This window comes from Balaenoptera physalus (assembly GCF_965194825.1).
Source record: "Balaenoptera physalus genome assembly, chromosome: 1".
Lineage (NCBI taxonomy): Eukaryota > Metazoa > Chordata > Mammalia > Artiodactyla > Balaenopteridae > Balaenoptera > Balaenoptera physalus.
Genome location: NC_138882.1, coordinates 186,900,183 through 186,924,195, shown reverse-complemented (window position 1 = coordinate 186,924,195; position 24,013 = coordinate 186,900,183). Strand labels below are relative to the sequence as shown.

The 24,013-nt window shown below is 51.7% G+C and overlaps 1 protein-coding gene across 2 annotated transcripts in view; it reads left to right on the top strand.

Moving 5' to 3' along the window:
- The window catches only part of TNFRSF1B (TNF receptor superfamily member 1B), a 36,456-nt gene extending 20,193 nt beyond the window's left edge, over nucleotides 1-16,263 (top strand). Inside the window, exons 3-10 of one of the 2 annotated variants that reach the window (XM_082417323.1) lie at nucleotides 693-821; nucleotides 1,290-1,439; nucleotides 1,855-1,948; nucleotides 2,378-2,607; nucleotides 3,156-3,233; nucleotides 3,821-3,855; nucleotides 9,224-9,431; nucleotides 13,569-16,263. In XM_082417323.1, the coding sequence (XP_082273449.1) occupies nucleotides 693-821; nucleotides 1,290-1,439; nucleotides 1,855-1,948; nucleotides 2,378-2,607; nucleotides 3,156-3,233; nucleotides 3,821-3,855; nucleotides 9,224-9,431; nucleotides 13,569-13,846 (1,202 nt within the window). In that variant the 3' untranslated portion in view covers nucleotides 13,847-16,263. Of the gene's footprint in view, nucleotides 1-692; nucleotides 822-1,289; nucleotides 1,440-1,854; nucleotides 1,949-2,377; nucleotides 2,608-3,155; nucleotides 3,234-3,820; nucleotides 3,856-9,223; nucleotides 9,432-13,565 lie in introns of both variants that reach the window. The other variant, XM_082417324.1, reaches the window with a different exon arrangement.
- Nucleotides 16,264-24,013: the final 7,750 nt, after the last annotated feature.

The window sequence follows — 24,013 nt, the reverse complement described above, 5'->3', positions numbered from 1 at the left end:
ATTTTATTCTGCAGGATCCAGAAAGGCACTGAAGAGCTTTGAGCCTGAGATGTGGGCAGGCACATATGTACCTGTCATCTCCAATGGCCATTTTAAGAGACCCCAGGGGAAGTGACTCTTATTTCTTCTGTTAACCGGTAGGGTCTCTGTAAGAAGTTACTAGATTAGCACAGCAGTGAAGGTGGCAGGATAAGAATGGGGACAGGCACTCAGAAGAGAAGCTTCTTAAAGGTTTGCCTGGGTGTTCTCCCACCCCCTGGCACACCGTCTCTGGAGGCCTTCAGGAGTCCCATGGCCTCATCCTTGATGGGATACCAGGGATGACTACTACTGCCTTTTTTACCTTTCCCAGCTGGAGAATTTCAGCCAACTATAAAGAAGAAAGGAACCGGCAAACCAGTTCTAACTAAAGTGTTATTGACTAATAATAGGCGGTTCCAATGGTGGAATTCCAGGCACCTGAAAAGAGCAGAGAGGAAGATATTTTATGAGCACTACGGGGTTCAAAGATGGCGTGACAGCTGGTACATGTTAGATGGGAAATGATGCAGAGTCGAAACTCCATCAAAGAGCCTTCCCAGCCAGGCCTCACAACTCTGGGGCTCTGGAGGACAAAGGATGAGCCCAGGGTCCCGGCAGAAACCCCCCAGCCCTCCCCTCCTCCGCTGAGACTCCTGGCCTTGCTTTCTCAGGCTACCACGTACATTCCTTATGCAACAAGACCTCAGACACCGTGTGTGACTCCTGCGAGAGCAGCACATACACCCAGCTCTGGAACTTGGTCCCCGCGTGCTTTAGCTGTAACTCCCGCTGCAGCTCTGGTGAGTCGGCCCAGAGTGAGGGCAAGTCCTGGGCATCCTCCCCTGGCCACCATGCACTCCGGCCCCTTTGCCTGGGAGCTGGCTGGGATTATCCCAGACCTTTGTTTTCATGCCCCAGGGCACAGGTACAGCTCTTTACTTTTTATCAGCGGCACTGTCATCCTCTGTCTCACCGAATCCTCTTTACTAGCCCCTTGGGGCAGGCAGGCCAAGGCAGCAGTGGGAAAGTGGTGCCCGTTTTTAGAGTTGAGGACATTATGCTTGGGAAAGCAGGCATGCTCTTCATGCTGCGATGGAGACTCTGTGTCCAGCAGTCTCTTGGCCCCGTCCGGAGGGCGGTTCAGCCGTCTGCTGGAGATCAGAGCTGTCTGGGGGTGGTGGGGCTGGGTGGGAAGACAGAGTGGGCGTGGCAGTGGGTGGGGTTGGTGGAGGCAGGAGTGACCCTCGGCTGTCTTCTCGCTCCTCTAGACCAGTTGGAAACTCAAGCCTGCACAACAAAACAGAACCGCATCTGCACCTGCAAGCCGGGCTGGTACTGCACCCTGGGAAGACAGGAGGGGTGCCGGCTGTGCGTGCCACTGCGCAAATGTGGCCCTGGCTTCGGCGTGGCCAGACCGGGTATGGGGCCAGGGCCAGAGGTCCTTGGGGACCCCCTTGGGCCTCTCCTTCCTTGGAACGTCGTCAGTGGTGGCCAGGTGCCTGGTACCCATCTGTCCAACCATCCCGATTCATTCTTCCCTCCAGCACTCCTGACCAGGCACCTCCTGTGTGCTAGGCCCTGGGGATCCAGAGGTGGATCAAATTAAGCCCCAGCCTACTGGAAAATCAGGTGGTGCCCCAGGAAGACACAGTCACTAGAATTAGTTAAGGACAGACCGCCCAGGTGTGTGTGTGTTTGTGTTAAAGGGGAGAGGTGCAGACCGAATTCCTCAGGCCCCTCATTCTTCCCCAAGGTCTCCAGTTCCCCTAGGGCCAAGGCGCACCTGTTCCATGGAATATCTGAGTTGGTGACAGTTTCTGATTTTTCTTGAAGGAACTGCAACATCAAATGTGGTGTGCGCTCCCTGTGCCCCAGGGACGTTCTCCGACACAACGTCATCCACGGACACTTGCAGGCCCCACCGGATGTGAGTGGCTGAATCCTCTGCTTCTGAAGGAACAAGGAGGGGCTGTCCCTGGGCGATCATGAGGCCTAGAGCACAGAACAGTGTGCCGCGGTGGCCGGAATCCCCCCAGTTACTCCCTCGGGTTGAGGCATTGCCGAGCCCTGTTCAGTGCCAGGACTGGTTTATCTGACAGTGGGTGGGTCCCTGAACAGGCAGCATGGTGAACAAGAGTTTTTGCCCTGGAAGTCAAGACTGGGTGGGGAGCATGGGGAATGGTGGGGTGGGGACATAGGGGACATAAGTCTTGAAAGAGGGTGTGGCACACGAACCCCGCTCCCCTAACCCAGTTGCTGGGCCCCTTGCACACTGGCCCAGCTCCCACGAGTGAGCCCGGCTTCCCTGAGCCTTTCAGTCCCCTGCTGCCCCTGACCAAGCCTCCTCCTCCCCCAGCTGTAGCTCGGTGGCCGTCCGTGGCACCTCAGAGATGGATGCAGTCTGCACGTCTGTGCTCCCCACCCTGAAAGGGACCCCGGGCCCAGCCCTCACAAGATCCCAACACGTGGAGCCGACTCCAGGGCCCAGCATGGCTCCAAGCACCTCCGTCCGGCTCACGATGGTCCCAGGTCCTCCAAGTTACCCAGTTGAAGGGCGCAACACAGCAAACATCTCTTTTCCCATTGGTAAGTCACGAGGGGGCCCGTTCATCCTTCCTCCCTCTCTTCCTCCCTCCCTCCCTCCTGTCTTAGAGTCTTACCAAGAGCTTGTTATGGGCTAGACCCTGTACGCCATCCTGGGATGTAGGTAGCGTTGAGACTTGCCTTCTTGCAAGACTTACTAATGCCAATAAGAATTACTGGGTGGGGAGAGGTAGGGTCAACGTTTTATGTGACAGTGGAGATGGTCTTCTGGTTGCCGTTTCTGACGAACCCATTAGGCTTTGACAGTGGGCTGGGCCAGGTCACCTCATGGGCTTCCCTTCTGGGGTTAGGACTACATCAGGCCTGAGGGCTCAAACTCATGGCCCTTGGGCTGAGCGTGGCCTACAGACACGTTTCGTTTGGTGCACGGATTTTGGTTTGTTTTGTAATCAAATTTGAGAGCCTCTGCACTGGCTTGCCCCTCGCCTGCGATGACCCCAGTCATCTTTGGTTGTCAGCTGACCTGCCTGGTCCCTGGTACATTTGAGTTTGCTTTTTGCAGCTGTTTTGAACTTCTCTTTTCGTTCTAGGACTGATTGTAGGTGTGACAGCGTTGGGTCTGCTAATATTAGTCCTGGTGAACTGTGTCATCATGACCCAGAAAAAAAGTAAGATTCCATCCTTCCTTCCTTCATCCGTCTATTTACACATCTGTTCAGGAAGCTTTTCTGGGGCACCCCTCTGAGTCCAGCACTGGGCACAGCCGCACAGCCTTATGGGTCAGACAGAGCTGGGTATGGCAGTCCCTGTTCTTAGGAGCTTAGAGCCTGGGGCGGAAGGCACTTCCACTAACTTATCTACTAAAAGGCAAGATGCCCTCAGGGCTATCCAAGAGGGTAGGAGTCCAGGATTCTTGTCTGGGAATCCTGGGGGTTCAGGCCTTCTGGAGCAGGTGGCATCTGAGCTGGGCAAGATTTTGATGGAGACATGAGTGCAGGAAAGAAAGGGCATGCAAAGCAGGGGGCATGGTATGAGCAAAGGGGGCAGGCTGAAGAATGGTTGTGGGGGTGTTGAGGGCTGGCTGGAGAGTTGGGTATGGGGGCTTCTGTGTACCTTGTCTGATAGGTAATTGCTCCCCCCAGGGCTGGGCCTACTCCGACTGCTTCTGCTTGGGCCCCGTGACCCCTCCTAGTTAGAACAGATGTGACCTGAGGAAGTCACTCTCTCTGACTTGTCCCCTCTCTCCTCTTTGCAGAGAAGCCCTTCTGCCTGCACGGAGACGCCAAGGTGGTGAGTGCCCTTCTGCCTTCCCCCTCCTCCTCCCCTTGTCTTCTTCCTGCTGGGCTGGGTTGTCCCACGGGAAGCAGTGAATTCTCTAGGTTGGTCTGTCCAGCGTCAGGCAGTGTGCAGAGCCCTGGGAGGCTGAGAAAAGGCCAGCCAGGGTCTGTCGCTGGGGCTAGTAAAGGTGACTTGAGTGTGAAAGGCCACATCAGGGAGCAGAGGGGTTAGTGGTGTCAGTGGCAAGCGTGTGGTCATGGACCCATGGTGTGACCTTGGACTGACATGAAATTGCTCATGGCTGTTTCCTCACCGTTAAATGGGGACAGTGTCTCAGCCAGCTTGCAGGGCTGTGCCTTTCACCCAGCTGGCAACAGTTCTCAGCATCTCCATCATGTTTACAAAGCACTTCCTCATGGAGCAGTGGTTTTCAAACTGTGTGCTAGGGTACCCAAGTGTTCCACAGAGGGTCCTGCCTCGGGGGTCATCTCTGGAGTTGAGGTTAAGACTAGGGGTCTGGGCCTGGGTCCTCCCCCAACTTCACCCTCTGATCATTTTTATGAAGTAGGGTCTGTGCAGGATTTTTGCTAGAAACAGAACACCAACATAGTATTTCATCATTTCTCCATCAGGAAGGCATTTGGCTGCAAGTAACCAAAACCATTAGGGTGACTTAAAAGGGCGTTATATTCTGTCACACCACAAAGTTGAGGGGTTGATGGCTGCTGGAGCGGTTTGGTTGCATCCTTCTGTGAAGCCAGCAGGACCCCAGGCTCTGCCATCTTTGGTGTGTTGGCTTTTGTTCTCTTGCTTGTGGCCTGTGTCATAAGATGATGATCACCACTGCATATGTGACCTCCAGATTTGAGGCAGGAAAAAGAGGGGAAATGGCCAGGACAGCCATGGTGCCTTTTACAGGAAATCAGACACTTTCCTAGAAGCCCTGGGTAGACTTCTCCTTTTGTCTCATTGGCCAGATGGTATCATGTGACAACCCTTAGCTGCAAGGGAGGCTGCAAAAGGGGGTGCTTTGCTTTCCTAGCCTTTATGGTAGAGGAGAACCAGGGAGAGGGCTTGGAAATGGGTGTGGGGTGAGCCAGTACATGGTGTCTGCTGCAGCCCTGCACCAGGTAGGCAGGGCAGGTTTTTATATCCAGTTCTACAGGTGAGGAAACAAGAGTCCAAGGAGTTCCCGCCATGTCCCCCATCCTGCTGGGGCAGGGTTTCTCAACCCTGCCTGCTAATTCTTTGTCATGAGGGGCTGTCCTGTGCATTGTAGTCTGCTCAGCAATATCACTGGCCTCTCCCCACTAGATGCCAGTAGCACTGCCTCCCAGGAGTGAGAACCAAAATGTCTCCAGACATTGCCAAAGGGCCCCCGGAGGACAGGATCACCCCCGGTTGCAAACCACTGTGCTAGGGTGAAGCTCAGTCCTGGTGGCCCAGTGCCTGAGGTTTACACAAGGTTTTGGACTTGGTAGGGACCAGACTGATTTCATCTCCTGATTGTCCTGACAAGAAAAGAGGTACAGAGAGGGAAAATGACTTGCCCAAGGTCACACATCAATATGTCTCTGGACTCCTGGCCCAGTGCTCTTTGACCTGCCCTACGGTATTTCAGCAGACAGAAACACTGGTTTGGGAGTTCAAACTATTTCCCATTTCCCCGGTGTGTGAATGCCACTCCTTCCTTTTTCTGGCTTCAGTTCAGTGACACTGACAGTTGCTGCCTAGTGGTCCATAGAGCAAGTGCGCTCTCTAAGCTCCACCCCGGCACCCAGCTGCCACTTTCTCTTTGCTGACTGAGTGTTTCCCAGTACTGAGTGCAGTAAAGCTGTCTCAGCTGTGGCCTGGAGCCCCCGCTTCCCCTTTTCCTTCACTGAGTTTTGTGTTCACTGAATGTGAGCGACTCCACTGCTGTTTGTTGAGTGCTGTTGCATGTAGAGCCCAGGGATGTGCTGGTAACTGGCCCTCCAGGTGGGAAAAAAACCCCAAAACCCTGATTTGTGGAGTTCACTCATTTCTGTGTTATAAACGCTCCCACCATGGCCAATTTCAAGCTACTTACTGAATGTGGAGCCGGGAAGAAACACACACAAGTCTGAGCTGGTTCCAGCGCCCCACTGGCTGAGCCCCGGGCCAGGCCCTGCATCCTCACACGCCGCCTGTGAGGTACACAGTGTCGTCACCCCTATTTCACAGATGAAGAAACTGAGACTCAGGGAGGTTCAGGTACCTGTGTAAGGTTAGGCCACTTGGCGAGTGGCAGAGCCCAGGTTCGAAACTCAGTCTGAATCTGCAGGGCTTGTCTTTACCCACCGTCCTGTTCGCCCACTGCAGATGTTCAGAATTGTTCCAGGCACCCCCATCCCCAGCAGGGACTGCCCTCAGAGGTTGGTCCCCTTCCCAGGTGCCCTTCAGTCCCCAGGCTCCCAGCCCTGCCCTCACCCCCATGCTCAGCCTGCGCCCCACTCCGTTCCTCAGCCGGCTGGCAGTGGTGCTGCTAACGGCGGCCTAGTATAATGCTCCTGGCCCAGGTCACTGGGGTTGAAAGCACAGTGACTCAGCACTTCCCTGTCCCTCCTTGTAACGCCAAGGCACGGCAGGACGGTGGCTTCCCTTTGTTCAGAAAAGGCCAGCGTAACCACACGTGTGAGCTCACCCACAATCACAGCCACAGACACACTCACGCAGGCTCTCGTTTCATAAAGAGGGAGAATGTTCATGGGGGCCAGGCACAGTACTGAGCGTTGTTCAGTCTCACAGCCATGCTGTGACACAGGCAGTATGATTATTGCCCCAGTTTTACAGCCCAGGAATCTTGGACTCAGAGAAGTTAAGTACCTTTCCCAAGGTCGCACAACGAATGGGTGGCCTGAGACACAGACTTAGGAGTGCCTCTCTTCACCACCTCCAGCGCACAAGCTCATTGCACCATTCACAGACATGCACACATGCTCCCTCACACAGAGACACACGTGTGTGCACACTTCAGACACCCTAACACCTATACATACAGGTGTATGAATCTCAGGAACACACGCTCACATATGCAGACAGACACAGGCTCAGGCAGCGGCTTTGCCAGGGTCTCTGCTTCTGCCCATGGCGGGGCCAGGCTGGGAGGTGAGGAGGGCCGGCTGGGATCCTGTTCGTTCAGTGAGCCCGCTCAGGGCTTCCCCTTCCTGGGGTCCCAGCCCAAGGAACAGGACTCAATACATCTGCCCCACTCAGAGCCTTCCTGAACTTTGCGACTCGTGGCTTTTGGGGGAGGGAGGCAAGCTGTGACCTTTGGAGGTTTCTGTTCTGCCCGGCCCTAACCACCAGCAGAAAAGTGGGACGCAGGCTGAAAAGCCCCTTCTCTGGGGGGTGTGAAGAATGACATTTGGATGTTCTCCCTCCCCCTCCCTCTCCCCTGCCTGTCCAGGCTCCGAGCGGGGCTGGGGGTGGGGTCCAATACCAAGGTCAGACCATCTGAGCGAAGGTTCAGCATGAACTTGAAATGCCCTCCATTCCTCCAAAGCTGGGGGTGGTGAACCAAGGAGGTGGGACTGAGTGGGAAGCACGCAGCTCTGGTGCACTGAGCCAGAGTGTACACTGAGCCACGGACCCGCTGTGTGTTACTGAGCAGGGGACTCACCCTCTCTGGGCCTCCGTGGCCTCACGGGGACTGCTTGCAAAGGATCCTTCTGGCCTGGAGTGAGAGTCTGTGAGCTGACCTCGGGATACGCAAGGCTCAGGCAGGGCTGGGGGCTGCGGGGATTGGCACCTGTGTCCTTCCTGTGTTCTCCACCTGTGACCTCACCTCCCTGACCCTGCTAGACTGCATCCCTCCAGCACTTACTCGCCTCAGTTCTCATTCTACCCTGGACCCTCTCGTCCTGGGCAGGCCAGGGCAGTGGGTGAGAATGTGGCCCCTCTGTCTTGTTTCTGGAATCCAGTGATCGCCCAGAACCCCAAGGCAAGGGCTTGTGCACCTGTTCAGTTGGTGCGGACAGGCAACCGCCTTGGAGTGAAATTTCCAGGGGTTCCCAGCACGGGTGTCGAAATGGGGCACCTTGTCTTGAGCCTCTGGGGCTGAAACCCCAAACACCCAGGAAAGGTGTGTAGGTTTTAGCCCAGATGCACCACGTCCTAACTCTGTGACCTTGGGCAAGTAACTCAACCTCTCTGGATCTCGGTTTCCGCATCTGCAAAGCGAGGATGACACTGGGCTGTTGGAAGGATCAGTGCAGACAGTGTCTGGAGAGGCTTCAGCACAGTGCTTGGCATTGGATGGATTCAGGCGTCAGCTAATATTTTATTATTACTGTTGCTGGGATTTGTGTTTTATGAGAAAAAGATGGAGAGTCACAGAGCAGCTTGGGGAATGGAATCTGGAAAGTGTTGCCGAGACGGCAGGGCTGAGGGTCCTAAATGAGAGGACTGTCTACACTGGATTGACTGATTGAACACAAGGGCGAGCAGACGTTTTCTGTAAAGGTCCAGACAGTCAATATTGTAGGCTTTTTGGACCATCTGGTTTCTGTCATATCTCCTCAATCCTGCCATTGCAGTGGGAAAGCAGCCACAGACACAACATAAACAAATGGGCGTGGCTGTGTGCCAATAAAACTGTATTTATGGACACTGACATTTGAACTTCACATAACTTCGTGTCGCAAGATATTAGTCTTTAAATATTTTTTTCAACCATTTAAAAATGTAAAACTTATCCTTAGCTCGCAGCCTGTACGGAAACAGTGGCAGGCTGGACTTGGTCTGTGGCAGTAGTTTGCTGAGCCGTGATTTAACAAACCCTTGACCAGCGCTTACGATAGAACAGGCACTGTTTTGAGCACTTCACAAAAACTCAGCCATTTAATCTTCACAGTAACCCTAGGAGGTAGGTTGTTATTCTTTCCTTCATAGATGGAAAAACAGAGGCACAGAGAGGTTAAGTAACTTGTCCAAGGTTGCAGAGCTAGTGAGTGATGGAGTCATGATTTGCACGCATGTGGTCTGGTTCCAGAGTCCATGCCCTTGGCCGCTAGGCTGAGCCGCATCGCCCCGTGCTGATGGGGTGACCTCAGGAAAGTCACTCTCCTTCTCTGGGCCTCTGCTTCCTTATGCAAAATGAGGGTGAAAATCCTGCCTCACCTCTAAGACTGTTTGGTGAACAGGGCCACATGGCCCCTGCCCTCTTAGGGCTCACACTCCAACAGGGCAGCGATGCTAATCACAGAAGCCACAGAGAATCACACGTCCTAAAAGTGCTGTGTGTGGAGAGCATGTGCAGAAGTGCTGTGTGAACTGTGAAGTGCTGATGGTGGTGAGAGGGAAGAGGGGGCGAGGAGCCGGCTGATGGGCTGACTGCCCCCCCCCCCATCTCCCCATCCAGCCGCATCTGCCAGCTGACAAGGCTCGAAGTGCCCCAGGCCTCGAGCAGCAGCACCTGCTGACCACGGCGCCAAGCTCCAGCAGCAGTTCCCTGGAGAGCGCGGCCAGCGCCACGGACAGGAGGGCGCCCTCCAGGCCCCAGCTGCAGGCGCCGGGCGTGGAGAAGGCCGGCGGGTCTGGGGAGGCCCCGGCCAGCTGCGGCAGCTCAGGTAAGAGGCGGGAGCCCCCCTGGCTTCCTCCCCTGCCCCCCACCCCAGTGTGTTTCTTCCTCATTTCTGTCTGAGCTGTCTCTTCCTGGGCCTCCCCTGCAGGATGAGGCCTGAGCTCCTAGCAGGACACTGGAAGCTCTGCACCACCAGCCTGGGCCTCCCTCCAGCCTCCTGCCCTCTGCCCCCTCAGGTGCAGCTGAGCCACAAGCTTCTTTCTGTTCTTGGAACCCCCAAGTCCCTCCCACCTTTGCCCTGTGGGTTCTTGCGCCAGCAACACCCTTCCTTCTAGACCATCTCAGCTTATCCTTTGCGTCCCCAGTATCCAGGCAGGGAGTTTTCCTATATATTATAATACATATAATATATAATATGTAAAATAGCATATAACATAATGTTATATTATGTAAATATTATATATCAATATATGAATAATACATTGATATTATATTAATGCTATATATGATATATGTAGCATATATTATATATTAATATTGTATATAAATGTTATATTAATATATTAACTTAGACATTAATGTTATATATAATACATATAGCATATAACATTATATGTTAATATTGTAATATGTCATAATTGTATATTTATTGTATATTATGTATGTTGTTATATATTATTATATATTGTATTAGATAATATATTATTTTATTATTAATATATTATTATAGTATATATTATAATTATATATTATATTGTTTTTATAATATTAATACCTATTATATTTCCTCATCCTATCAGATGAGGAAACTGAGTCTCAGAGAGGTTAAACTGCTTATTCAAGGGCACAGCTGGTAAACAGAAGAGCCAGGAATCGCCCCTGGGCTCTCGGGGTCCAGAGTCGGCCTGGAAAGCTGAATGAGTAAATCCTGTCCCTGGGACTTCACTCACTGTGCCTGTAGTCCGGTCCCTTTGGGCCTGAGGCATCAGGACTGCGGATCCCACGTGGGGTCTGGAGAAGCCCATGTCCTGTTTACACAGTCTGCATTTAGCCCTGGACCTGGTCTGTGACCAGTGTCACCCCTGGTGGGCATCTGCAGTGCCCACATTGGAGGAGGCCCCTGCGGGGGTCCCCCAGAAAGCCTGGGGCTTCCTCGGGCGTGTTTTGTAGTGAGAGGCCAAGCCCACTGGCCTGCATCTCCCCCTCTCACCTGGCAGTGCTGGCTGGCGGGTCAAGGAATGACCGTGGCCTTGGTTCGTTCCCAGATGCCCTCCCAGCCGCTCTGGTGCCGTGAGACTCTGGGTAGGCTCCTTAACCCCGCCAAGCCTCAGTTTCCTGTCCTAGAGATGAGCATGGCAGCTCCTTGGCAGGGCTGCGACAGCATTCACTACCTGCCTCCTGACTCAGGCAGTGGGCTGGGGCGTCCCACTTCTAGTTTCCCATCATCACCCACCCTCATCAGTGTGCTGTCTTGTCAGTGCCCCCCACCCCAGCCTGAGAGCTCCCCAAGGAAGGGACTGGGTCAGTGCCTGGAACATAGCAGGTGGCCCTAAACGTTTGTCGAATGAATAAATGAGATCCAAATATAAAGCTCTTGGTCTTCTTCTACCTCTTAGATTCATCTTTCCGCTTTCTTTGTGACACCTCCTCCACACGCATCCTGGTGTGGCTTCCTCCTTGGGGAGCCCGGACCGTGTCTGCCCACCCCTCCTGCCCGCTGTCTCTTTTCTGTTCTTTCCGCGCCTGTCTGTCTGGCCTCTGCTCTCCCCTCCTCTCCGTCCCACCCGAGCACCTCTCCCCACTGTGCGAATGGGTAAACCTCAGGTCTGTGACCCCTCCTGGTCCCCCGTCTGCCCCCGCAATGTCTCGTTCACAGTATGCACGGCCTTGGTGACTCTGGGTGACATTTGGGTGCTGTGGAGGCACAGGGTGGAAAGTTCCTTCCGGCCCCATGATTTCAGCACCCCACCTCCACCCAGCCTGTTTGGGGCTGTTCTGAGCAGAGTAGCTCACCAGCTCCATCCTCCTCCCGGGCTTCCCTGGAGTCTGGAAACAAACTAGACTGGAAAACAAACAGCCAGTCCTCCCGGCAACACTTGGACACTCAGGTCGCCATAGTAACAGCAGCAGCAACCATCCTTTTTGAGGGGCTATTCTGTGTCCGGCCCTTACATTGATCTCCTCAGCTTATCCACCATTTAGTCGCTCGCTAGTTAGGAAACTCAGATGCCCACAGGGCTGGGAGGGGAGGCGGGGCTGAACTTGTGCCCTGAAGCCCTTGCTGCCAGTCGCATTCAGGTCTGTGGTTCCTGCATAGCCCGCTCTCCCCCATCTGGCTCCCAAGGGAAGCTCTAAATCCAGATTTTTTAAATGTAAACTCCTGAATTTTAAATGTTGGCAGCCAATTCACTTAAAAACACTACCACCACCAAGAACAGAACACACCTGTGGGCTGGATTTTATTCATTCACATGTGTCCCTGTTATAGGCACTAGGGCCACAGCAGGGAACAGTCAGAAAGGCCCCACCCTTCTGGACTCAGGGCCTGGTGGGGGAGAACCCAATGAGGGACTCCAGAAATGGATTGCACAGTGGGCGGAGCTAGGGGCTCTGGAGATTATAGCAGAGGGAGGGACACAGGGAGTGATGGATGGGCACGAGTGAACCTCCTTTAGAGAGGGAAGCCACGGAGGCTTCTTGGAGGAGGTGGCCTCCAGGCTGAGGCCCAAGTAAAGGAAGGAGCGAGCTATGGGAATAGGGAAGAATGTTCCAGGCTGAGGGAGCAGCATGTTGCAAAGGCCCTGAGGCTTGGAGGGCTCAAGGAGCTGCAGGGAGGTGAGCATGGCTGGAGGGAACCCAGCCAGGATCTCAGAGCAGCAGGAGATGGGGTGGGGAGAAGGCAGGCACCAGGTTGTGCAGGGCCTCATAGGCCGTGGTGAGAACTGTGTTTGGAGCAGCCAAGAGAATGATCTGGCTCTGGGGCTGCTGGTGGAGAACAGACTGCAGAGGGGCCAGGTAGAAGCCAGGAGACAGGTGGAGACTGCACTAGTCCAGGGAGTGGATGGAGGTACAGGCGGTATTCAGGAGGTGGTGAACTTGAAGGCGGACCAGGTAGGAATTGCTGGTGCATTGGATGTGGGGTGTGAGAGAAAGATGGGTCCCAGGCTTTGGGACTGAGCCTCTGGGTGGATGGCAGGCGTGTGAACTGAGATGGGAGGAGCAGTTTGGATGGGAGATGGGGGTGGAATCAAGTCGAGGTACAGAAGACCTGGTAGGATATATGGGCCCAGTGTGAACCCCTGCTTCACTGAGCCTGTCACCCCGTCTCTAGGAGCCACGCAGGCTCCGGAGATACGGCAGTGAACAGGGCAGAGTCATCCTTGCCTCAAGGGGATGGAAAGGGTCATTAGACCCATTTCACAGCTAAGCACATGGAAGCTCCAAGAGTTTAAGTGACTTGGCCAAGTTTATGGAGGCAGAGCAGGGATCCAAACCCAGGATTGTCAGGCTGCGGAGCTCCGGGCATCCCAGCCTCAGTGATGAGGACAAACTATGCCCCCACCACACCCCATCCTGGAATCCCAGATTTATGAAATCTTAGAGGCAGCTCTATGTGGAAGGAAAAGATTTGCTGTGGCTGAAGACAAGTTCAGGGTCAATGTTTAATTTCCATAAAGGAGCAATTTCCAAGCCCTTTGGTGTTGGTTCCTTGGCATAGAGATGACGGGCCAGTGACAGGGGTCTCGCCTTTTCATAGCTGGTGTGGCCAGGGCTGCTGATGCCTTGCTGCAGTTTCGGGAAGGTAATTCATCTTTACTGCTTCACCAGTACCCTGTGATGTATCCTTCCTGTCCTGGCTCACTTCTCCGGTTCTTTGTGGGCAGTGTGTTTTGTTCTTGGAACACCTTCACTTGCTTTATATAGTTGTCTCCTCTCATCTATGTGGGGACTTGGGTGGGGTATTCTTATTGGACAGGTGAAGACACTGAGGCACACAAAGGTTTACGGGACTTGCCCAAGATTACCCAGCAAAGCGGAGCTAGAACAAGGGCCTCTTGGCTCCTGGCCCAGTGCTCTTTCCCCGCATGTCTTAATCTGCCTCTCGGGCAGGAGGCAGGCTGTGAAGACACCCCCCCACTCCAAGGCCCCAGCTGACCACTTTCTCCTGTCTTGTGTTTAGCAGAGGCATCGTCTGGTGGCCACGGGACCCAGGTCAATGTCACCTGCATCGTCAACGTTTGCAGCAGCTCTGACCACAGCTCTCAATGCCCCTCCCAGGCCAGCTCCACGAGGGACACAGACACCAGCCCCTCCGGCTCCCCGAAAGATGAGCAGGTCCCCTTCTCCAAGGAGGAATGCCCTTTCCAGTCCCAGCCGGGGGCTCCAGAGACTCTGCTGCAGAGCCCAGAGGAGAAGCCACTGCCCCTCGGTGTGCCTGATGCCGGGATGAAGCCCAGCTAACCAGTCTGGCGTGGGCTGTGTCACAGCCAGGGTGGGACCAACCCCTGGTCTTTCTAGGCCCCTCCCCCGCAGGACTCTGACTCTTTCTGGGCCAAATTCCTTTAGCGGCTTCCACGGCCTCAGCCTTCCTCTCACCTGCAGGCAGAACAAGGCAGGGAGAGTCATGGTGTGTCCTGTCATGGTGTGTGTCTCTCTTGAAAGGCTGGTGGACACGGAGGTGCTGGGCAGCCTGGGACAAATCCCCTGCCTCTCTGAGAGCTGCCCCCTCCAGCCGGTCCTGCATGCTTGGTTCCTGGAGCCCTTGTCATTTTTGGTTTTTATTTTTCTTTTAACCCCTGGGCTCTACCCGGCTCTGGCTTCCTGCTGGGGAGGAGGGATGCTGCATGCATCGTCCTTGGAGAAGGGGCAGTGGGGAAGGAGCAGGGCTGTAGCCTGAATGTGAGACTGCAGGCTGGTCCCAGTGGGGGTAGTAGGGGTGGGTGCCATCAATCAGATGGTTCTGTGCAGGGAGCGGGTGGCAACCCCTGTAGGGGACAGGAGTCCCCCAGGTTAGCTCAGGACTTTTGGAAGCACCACCTCCAAATCCACTCCTGCTAGCTCCATCTTGTACCATGGGGTGAAAACCAGATTCCCAGAGCGCCCAGGCGGGCAGCCTGAATGAGGGCTGTGACCTGGTTAAGATGGCAAACCTCTAACCGGAAATCTTCTAGTTTTAACATGTGGCAATTAAAAAAAATATCCAGTTTTAACATGCGGCAATTAAAAAACAAAAAACCCATTAGCTACCTTGGGGATAAACAAGCCAACAGTGTTAACAAAGCCAAACTCAGAGTTTGTATCCTCTGCCTTTGACCTTCACTCCCATTTACCCCCAGTTTGAGCTTCCCCTCCCCCACTGTCTGGTGTGGAGCTCCAAGGCCACACCTTTTCCTATCAGGGAATTTCAGGAACTGGAGATGACTGAGGCCCTGCAGCCATCTCCTCCTACCTCAGCCTGGACCTTCCTCCTTTGCCTCCCAAGGGGGAGGTGCTCCTGTTTCTCCCACCCCCCTCCCACTGTTCTTGGAGTCCCAGGTCCCAGTGGAGCCTCGGAGCCACTTTGGTACTGTGGCCGCCGAGATCCTGAGTGGTCGTGAGATGCTGAGAGCCAGTCCTGTGTCTGCGTGTCTGTGTTGTGTGTTGTGGTTCTGTGTAGCCCATGTTGTCAGATCAAATGGCCTGCCAGAAGCAGCCGAAGCTAACACTTTTGCCGAGGGATTCTTCCCCATTAAGGAGTCAGCCCACTCCCCCCAAACGCATGCCCAGGCCCTGTAGACAGTGGACAAGTGTGGCCTTAACCGGATTCTGGAAGGAAGGGGGATGGGGGCCTCCTTGAGAAGACTGTTGGGTTCCTGATACTTGGATCCCTTGTTGAAAAATTCCACTGGACTTGAACTTGGCAGCTGAACTTTTGGAGGGTAAGAGAAGCCCAGCCATTACCATGGAGTGAAGAAAGGCTTCCCACTCTGGAATCAAAAAGACGTCCCTCTGCCTGGGCTGGCCAGGGTCTCCAACCTCATTGGACCCTTTACGGCCGTGGAGCACTTCTGCCCCCTGGTGGACTGTCCTGGGAGGACCTCAGGCCTCATTGTCATCACCCCAGCAGAACAGGGATGAATTGGAAGGAGACTCTTTCTGCGTGTGGCCTCATTTTGTTACCAGAATTGCCACCAGACCCTTGGTCAAAACCCACCAACCCCTCCCTTGAACAGGAACTAACATACGCCTTTAAGTCACAGGGTCTGGACACAAAGAAGCTATAGGAAGAGGGAAACAAAAACTGGATAGGACCAGCTGAAACCAAGATGGCGATGAATCTGACCTCTAGGAGACCCTGAGTCTCATTCTACACTGATTTTACTACATTAGCTACTAAATGACACACCTACAATGGCTGTGACCGGAAGTCACTGACCAAAAAAGGACAGAAAAGGGATGGCACCCCATTTCTAGGAAAACCCTGCCTCTTTCCCAGAAAAGTAATGCATTTGCCTCCCCATCATTCGTCTCACTCTAACCCCCATTGTCCTTACTCCTTAAAAGCAAATCCCTCTCACCATGAAGGCGAGAAGTGCATTTATGAACTAAGTTCCTGCTTCTCCATTCCCTGGCCATTGAATAAATCTCGCGCTGCTCTAATCTCAGCTTCGGTTTTGTTTTTGGCTGTGCGAATCCGAATGGAAAAAGAACCTTCCCTGCCAAGGCAGGGGGCCTCAGCCAGGCTAGGGCCTAAGTGGGGGGTCCATTCGACCTAATTTGGTAACAGTTTTGCAGCTTGTGGGCTTGTGTTGATCCCAAGACAAGGAGAGTTTGCACTGTATGTATCCCAGACAGCATTCCTGCTTATAAATAAACCTTTCGTTTGTTTTACACATTGACTGCTGGCTCTGTCTTCAGATCTGAGCTGGGGTATGTCCATGGTCCTAGTGCCTGACACCAGTGTGAGGGGGAGAATGGCTCATGGCCACTGGAGTCTGACAAGTCCAGGCTGTGGCGGGACCCCAGAAGCACCCGCATTACAGCTGAGAGCCGGGCTGTGCCCTCGGGCCTGTGAACAGTGGGAAGGCAGCTCTTTGTCCAGAGCCACCCAGCTGGCCTCCAAAGATGCCCTCATCACATGCCCCGTCCATCACCTTGGTCTCCTGGGCCCTCTCTTAGGGTTGCGGTGGTCTCTGCAGGTCTGCTTGCTCATGTGCTGCCCCTCCTCACTCAGGGGAACAAGACTGGCCTCCAGGAGGCCCCAGTCTCGGAGACACCTATGAGGCCCATCACTGCGTGCTCAGACTGTAAGCAGGTAAGTTAGGGGGTCCTTGGAGAAAGAGAACCAGGGATGGCTTTCTTTTTTTTTTTTAAATTAATTAATGAATTAATTAATTTTTGGCTGCGTTGGGTCTTCGTTGCTGCATGTGGGCTTTCTCTAGTTGTGGCGAGCGGGGGCTACTCCTCATTGCGGTGCGCAGGCTTCTCATTGCGGTGGCTTCACTTTGTTGAGGAACACGGGCTCTAGACACGTGGGCTTCAGTAGTTGTGGCAAGCAGGCTCTAGAGCGCAGGCTCAGTAGTTGTGGCGCACGGGCTTAGCTGCTCCGCGGCATGTGGGATCTTCCCGGACCAAGGCTCGAACCCGTGTCCCCTGCATTGGCAGGCGGATTCTTTTTTTTTTTTTTTTTTTAATGTTTATTATTCCAAGAGACATTCCCCTTTTCTTTCTTTTCAATGAAACTCTGAGATTTTTTATGGTGGCAAGGTGTGTATAGCTGGGTCTATGCCTAAATTTTTTTTTAAAATTTATTTATTTATGGCTGTGTTGGGTCTTCGTTTCTGTGTGAGGGCCCTCTCCAGTTGTGGCAAGCGGGGGCCACTCTTCATCGCGGTGGGCGGGCCTCTCTCTATCGCGGCCTCTCTTGTTGCAGAGCACAGGCTCCGGACGCGCAGGCTCAGCAATTGTGGCTCACGGGCCCAGTTGCTCCGCGGCATGTGGGATCTTCCCAGACCAGGGCTCGAACCCGTGTCCTCTGCACCGGCAGGCAGACTCTCAACCACTGCGCCACCAGGGAAGCCCCGCAGGCGGATTCTTAACCACCGTGCCACCAGGGAAGTCCGGGATGGCTTTCTTGACAGAAGAGAAGCCATTTTTGGCTTAAGCTGTTTTGTGACCTAAACCTGGCCACAATGCTTGCCCTTGAACAGGTCTCAGTAATCAATGATCTTGAGCAAAGGAATGAAGAAACAAACAACAGTCGGGCAAGAGAAGTAACAATAGCAAAGATAATGTATCAGTTGTAAAGACTCCCAGTTCTGTTTCAATGGTGAAGATTAGCCTGATGCAATCAACCACCAGATCAACTGGGACCTGAGGGATGAGGATGTTGACCTTTTCTGACCCTCGTGACTTCAATCAACTAAAGCTTGGACTCTGCCTGCTGCCCAAGCCCCTTCATGTATATGCATGTACACTTAACTTAAAACTTCCCCAATTTTGCTGTTCGGGAAGACATTGCTTTGGGAGAGATCCCTCGTGTGCTCCTGACTTAACTGCAAGTAATCATAAATCCTTCCTTCTCTTGATCTTCGGCTTGTTCAACACCCACCAAGAGGCAAACCCAGTTTTTGGGTAACAAGATGAGCACAGCGGCTCTGGGAGCAGAGGAAGACCCCAGCCACAGCCAGGGGATCAGGGGAAGGGTTCTGGAGGTGACCTCTAACCTGTTCCTAAGGCATGAGCAGGAGTTCTCCAGAATAAAGGATTGGGAGGAGGTTGCAGGCAAAGGGGTTTCCTCATGTCAAGGCCTGAACGGGAGAGAGACCCTGGCCCCTGAATTCACTCAGAATCCTTCCCTGTTTTCTGTCACTCCCTCACCGGACCCATCTTTACTCTTGGTGATTTCCCGGACCTCCTCTTGATGCCAAAAACTCAGCCTCTGTGCACCGGTGCCAAATCGAGTCTCGGAGACAGAGTTTTGGGTGAAGTAGAAAAGAATAGCTTTATTGCTTTGCCAGGGAAAGGGGGACATAATGGGCCTGTGCCCTCAAAAACTGTGTGCCCCTACCTGGTGTGGGGAGGGGGATTTGGTGAGGAGTTTTACAGCAATGGTTTAAGGGTGGGGTTGCCAAACCATGACCTTCTCTGGAATGAAGAATGCTTCATCAAGCAGTTAACACCTTCCATTTGTTGGAGGTTTTAGTTCTGCAGAAGAGCTCAAAGCTATTGCTATGTGTATCGCTTTAGGTGGAACCAGGACCCTGCCCCAAGGCTGCACTAGTGTTTCTTGACCGCTCCTCCCTTGTCTCTGCATCCCCTCCCTTCCCTGATTAGCATCTGTTTGAATCTGCCCTTTGGGACTCAGGGAAGGTCATGGAGGCTGGAGTCTATTCCCTACACTCAGGAAACAGGGGACACAGAAAGGCTTCCGTGCCCAGGAGCCCCACAGGGTCCTGCTTGGGTTCACTATTGCTGCTGTAACAAATGAGAAAAACATAAGTTCATTCTCTGTAGTTCTGGAGATCAGAAGTCAAAAATCAAGGGGTCACCAGGGAGGCTAGGCTCTAAAGGAGAGTCTGTTTCTGGAGGCTCTAGGGGAGAATTCGTTTCCTTGCCTTCAGCTTCTAGAGGCACCTTCATTCCTTGGGTTGTGGCTCCTTCCCCCATTTTCAAAGCCAGCAGTGTAATACCCTCCATAGTCAAATCTCCCTCAGCCTCCCACACGTGACTACGTTGGGCCCACGCAGGGAATCGAGGAGAATCTCCCCATCTCAAGATCCTGCCAAGTTACATTCACAGATTTCAGGGATTTGGACGTCAGCGTCTTTCTGGGAGCCATTATCCAGCCTCCCAGCCTCCACCATCCATACACTCTTTTAGAGACACTATCTCACACCCCGTCTTCTCTCCTCAAACCTCTGACCTCGCCCCACCATTACCGTCAGCTGGTTACCTGGCTGCCCATTTCACTGAGGGGATAAAATAAACACAAGAGGACACCTCGGGCTCTCCCACCACATCTAGCCTCCCACCGTATCAGTGCCCAGGGCCTCAGCTTTCTCCCCTGTGACTACGGATAAACACCCAGGCTGCTGGCTAAGGGCATCCTCCTCTCTGCTCGGGATCTCAGCATCTCTCCCAACTCCAGGGCATCGCTCCAGCACCTCTCCTCTCTCCTTCCTTTAGCATCAACTTCCTGGTCTCCCGGATCTTTCCTGCCTGCGTGCAAACATACAGATGATTCTCCCATGTAAAAAACAACTTACTCCCTCATACCCATTAGAATGGCAAATATAAAGAGAAAGAGAGAGAGAGAGGGAGGGAGGGAGGGGAGAAAGGAAGGAAGGAAGAAAAGAAAGAAAAAGAAAGAAAAGAAAGAGAAAAAGGAAGGAAGGAAGGAAAAGAAAGGAAAAAGAAAGACAGGAAGAGGAAAGAAAGAGAAAGAAAAAAGGAAAGAAGGAAGGAAGGAAGCATTGGTGAAGATGTAGAGAAACTGGAACCCTCTTGCATTGCTGGTGGGAAAGTAAAATGGTGCAGGTGCTATGGAATACAGTATGGTGGTTTCTCGGAAAAATTAAATAGGGAATTGCCATATGATCCAGTGATTCTAATTCTGATTAAACCCAAAAGAATTGAAAGCAGAGATGCAAACAGATACTCACATGCCAGTGTTCATTGCAGCATTATTCACAATAGCTAAAAGGTGGCAGCAAACCAAGGGTCCATGGATGGGTGAATGGGTAAACAAAGGATGGTATATTTATACAATAGAATATTATTCAGCCTTAAAAAGGAAAGAAATTCTGACACATTCTGCAACATGGATGGACCTTGCAGACATTATGCTAAGTGAAAGAAGCCAGTCACAAAAAGACAAATACCGTATGATTCCACTTATATGAGGCCCCTAGAGCAGCCAAATTCATAGAGACAGAAAGTAGAATGGGGGTTGCCAGAGGCTGGGGGGAGAGGGGTATTTGGAGTTAATGTTTACTGGATACAGAATTTTCAATTTTGTAAGATGAAAAGAGTTAGGGACACGGATGGTGGTGATGGTTGCCCAACATGGTGAATATGCAGGCAAACCTCAGAGTGCAGGTTTGGTTCCAGACCACCACAAAAAAGCAAGTCACATAAATTTTTTGGTTTCCCAGTGTATATAAAATTTACGTTTACACTATACTGTAGTTTATTGTGTGCAGTAGCATTATGTCTAAAAAAACAACGTGCATACCTTAATTAAAAAATACGTTATTGGACTTCCCTGGTGGTGCAGTGGTTAAGAATCCACCTGCCAGTGCAGGGGACACGGGTTCGAGCCCTGGTCCGGGAAGATCCCACATGCTGCGGAGCAACTAAGCCCGTGCGCCACAACTACTGAGCCTGCGCTCTAGAGCCCGCGAGCCACAACTACTGAGCCCGAGTGCCACAACTACTGAAGCCCGCGCACCTAGAGCCCGTGCTCCGCAACAAGAGAAGCCACCCGATGAGAAGCCCGCGAACCGCAACGAAGGGCAGCCCCCGCTCGCCGCAACTAGAGAAGAGCCCGCGCGCAGCAACAAAGACCCAAGGCAGCCAAAAAAAACTTTATTGCTAAAAAATGCCAACCATCATCCGAGCCTTCAGTGAGTTGTAATCTTTTTGCTGGTGGAGGGTCTCGCCTTGATGTTGATGCTGCTGGCTGATCAGGGCGGTGGTTGCTGAAGGTTCTTATTTTTAAAAATAAGACGACAATGGAGTTTGCTGCATTGATTGACTCTTCCTTTCGCAGACGATTTCTCTGTAGCATACAAAGCTACAAAGCTAAGTTTGATAGCATTTTACCCACAGTAGAACTTCTTTAAAAGTTGGAGTCAATCCTCTCAAACCGTACAGCTGCTTTATCAACTACGTTTATATAAGATTCTAAACTCCCTGCTGTCATTTCAACAATCTTCATATCACCTGTACCAGGAGTAGATTCCAATTCAAAAAAACCACTTTTTTTGCTCATCCATAAGAAGCAAGTCCTCATCCATTCAAGTTTTATCGTGAGATTGCAGCAATTCAGTCACATCTTCAGGCTCCACTTCTAATTCTACTTCTTTTGTTATTTCTACCACATCTGCCGTTATTCCTCCACGGGAGTCTTAAATCCCTCGAAGTCATCAATGAGCATTGGAATCAACTTTTTCTAAACTCCTATTAAGGTTGATATTTTGACCTCATCTCATGAATCATGAATGGTCTTAATGGCATCTAGAATGGTGACTGCTTTCCAGAAGGGTTTTTTAGCTTACTTTGCCCAGATCCATCAGAGGACTCACTATCTATGGCAGCTATAGCCACACAAAATGTATTTCTTAAATAATAAGACTTGAAAGTTGAAATTACTCCTTGATCCATGAGCTGCAGAATGGGTGTCCTGTTAGCAGGCATGAAGACATTAATCTCCAGCAGAGCTCATGAGTGACCAGGTGCATTGTCAATGAGCAGTAATATTTGGAAGGAATCTTTGTTTCTGAGCAGTAGATCTCAACAGTGGGCTTAAAATATTTAGTAAACCGTGTTGTAAACAGATGTGCTGTCAATCCAAGCTTTGTTGGATTTATAGAGCACAGGCAGAGTAGATTTAGCATAATTCTTAAGGGCCCTAGGATTTTCATAATGGTAAATGAGCATTGACTTTAACCTAAAGTCACCAGCTACATTAACCCCTAACAAGAGAGTCAGTCTGTCCTTTGAAGCTTTGAAGCCAGGCACTGACTTTTCCTCTCTAGCTATGGAAGTCCTAGATGCCATCTTCTTCCAATAGAAGGTTGTTTCAACTACGTTGAAAATCTGTTGTTTAGTGTAGCCACCTTCATTCATTATCTTAGCAAGGTCTTCAGGATAACTTGCTGCAGCTTTGATATCAGCGCTTGCTGCTTCACGTGGCACTTTTATGTTATGGAGATGGCTTCTTTCCTTCAGCCTCATGAACCAACCCCTGCTGCCTTCAAACTTTTCTTCTGTAGCTTCCTCACCTCTCTCAGCCTTCCTAGAATTGAAGAAAGTTAGAGCCTTTCTCTGGGTTAGGCTTTGGCTTAAGGCGTTGTTGTGGCTGGTTTGATCTTCTATCGAGACCACCAAAACTTTCTCCATATCAGCAATAAGGCTGTTTCGCTTTCTCATCATTCATATATTCACTGGAGTAGCACTTTTAATTTCCTTCAAGAACTTTCCTTTGCATTCACAACTTGGCTAACTGGCACAGGAGGCCTACCTGCCTATCTCAGCTTTCAACCTGCCTTCCTCAGTAGGCTTCATCATTTCTAACTTTTTTTTTTTGGCTGTATCAGGTCTTAGTTGCGACATGCAAGATCTTTGTTCAGGCATGTGGGATCTTTCACTGCGGCCCACGGGCTTCTCTCTAGTGGGCTTCTCTCTAGTTGTGGCGTGTGGGTTTTTTCTCTCTCTATCGTTGAGGCGTGCAGGTTCAGTAGTTGTGGCACAAGGGCTTAGTTGCCCCGCTGCTTGTGGGATCTTAGTTCCCCAACCAGGGATCGAGCCCACGTCCCTGCATTGGAAGGCAGATTCTGTACCACTGGACCACCAGGGAAGTCCCCCATCATTTCTAACTTTTGATTTAAAGTAAGAGACGTGTGATTCTTCCTTTCACTTGAACACTTAGAGGCCATTGTAGGGTTATTAACTGGCATGATTTAAATATTGTTGTGTCTCGGGGAACAGGAAGGCCCAAGGAGAGGGAGAGAGATGGGGGAATAGTTGGTCAGTGGAGCAGTCAGAACATACACAACATTGATTAACTTCACCATCTTATTTGGGCGTGGTTTTGGATGCCCCCCAAACAATTGCAATAGTAACATCAAAAATCACTGATCACATTTCACCATTACAAATATAATAATAATGAAAAAGTTTGAAATATTTCAAGAATTTTTTTTTGGCCGTGCCTCGGGCTTGCAGGATTTTAGTTCCCCAACCAGGGATTGAATCCAGGGCCCTCGGCAGTGAAAGTGTGGAGTCCTAACCACTGGACCACCAGGGAATTCCCGAAATATTTCAAGAATTACCAGAACGTGACACAGAGACACAAAGTGAGCAAATGCTTTTGGAAAAATGGCACCGATAGACTTGCTAGACGCACGGTTGTCACAAATCTTCAGTTTGTAAAAAACGCAGTATCTGCAAAGCACAATAAAGCAAAATGCAATAAAACAAGGTGTGCCTGTACTTAACGTCACTGAACTGTTCTCTCAGGAATGACTGAGATGGCAGATTTTATGTTATGTGCATTTCACTACAATTACAAACAGCAAAAACCTTCTGGAAAACAATTCTCCCTTCAGTTACTGTCAGATTTCCCAGCTACTGTTTTGTTTTGTTTTTTTGGCCACACTGCACAGTTTGTAGGATCTTAGTTTCTGGACCAGGGATTGAACCCGGGGCCATGGAGGTGAAAGTGCTGAGTCCTAACCACTGGACTGCCAAGGAACTCCCAGCTACTCCTAACAGCAGAACACGTAGAAAATGTTGTCTATTGGCATTCACTGTCTCCAGTTTATCTTCTCCCATTTTCTCTTGAGCTCACGCCAGTGAGGCTGTGTCCACCTCACCACTAAAACTCTACTGGCCAGGTCGCTGCTGACACTAACACTGCTGCTT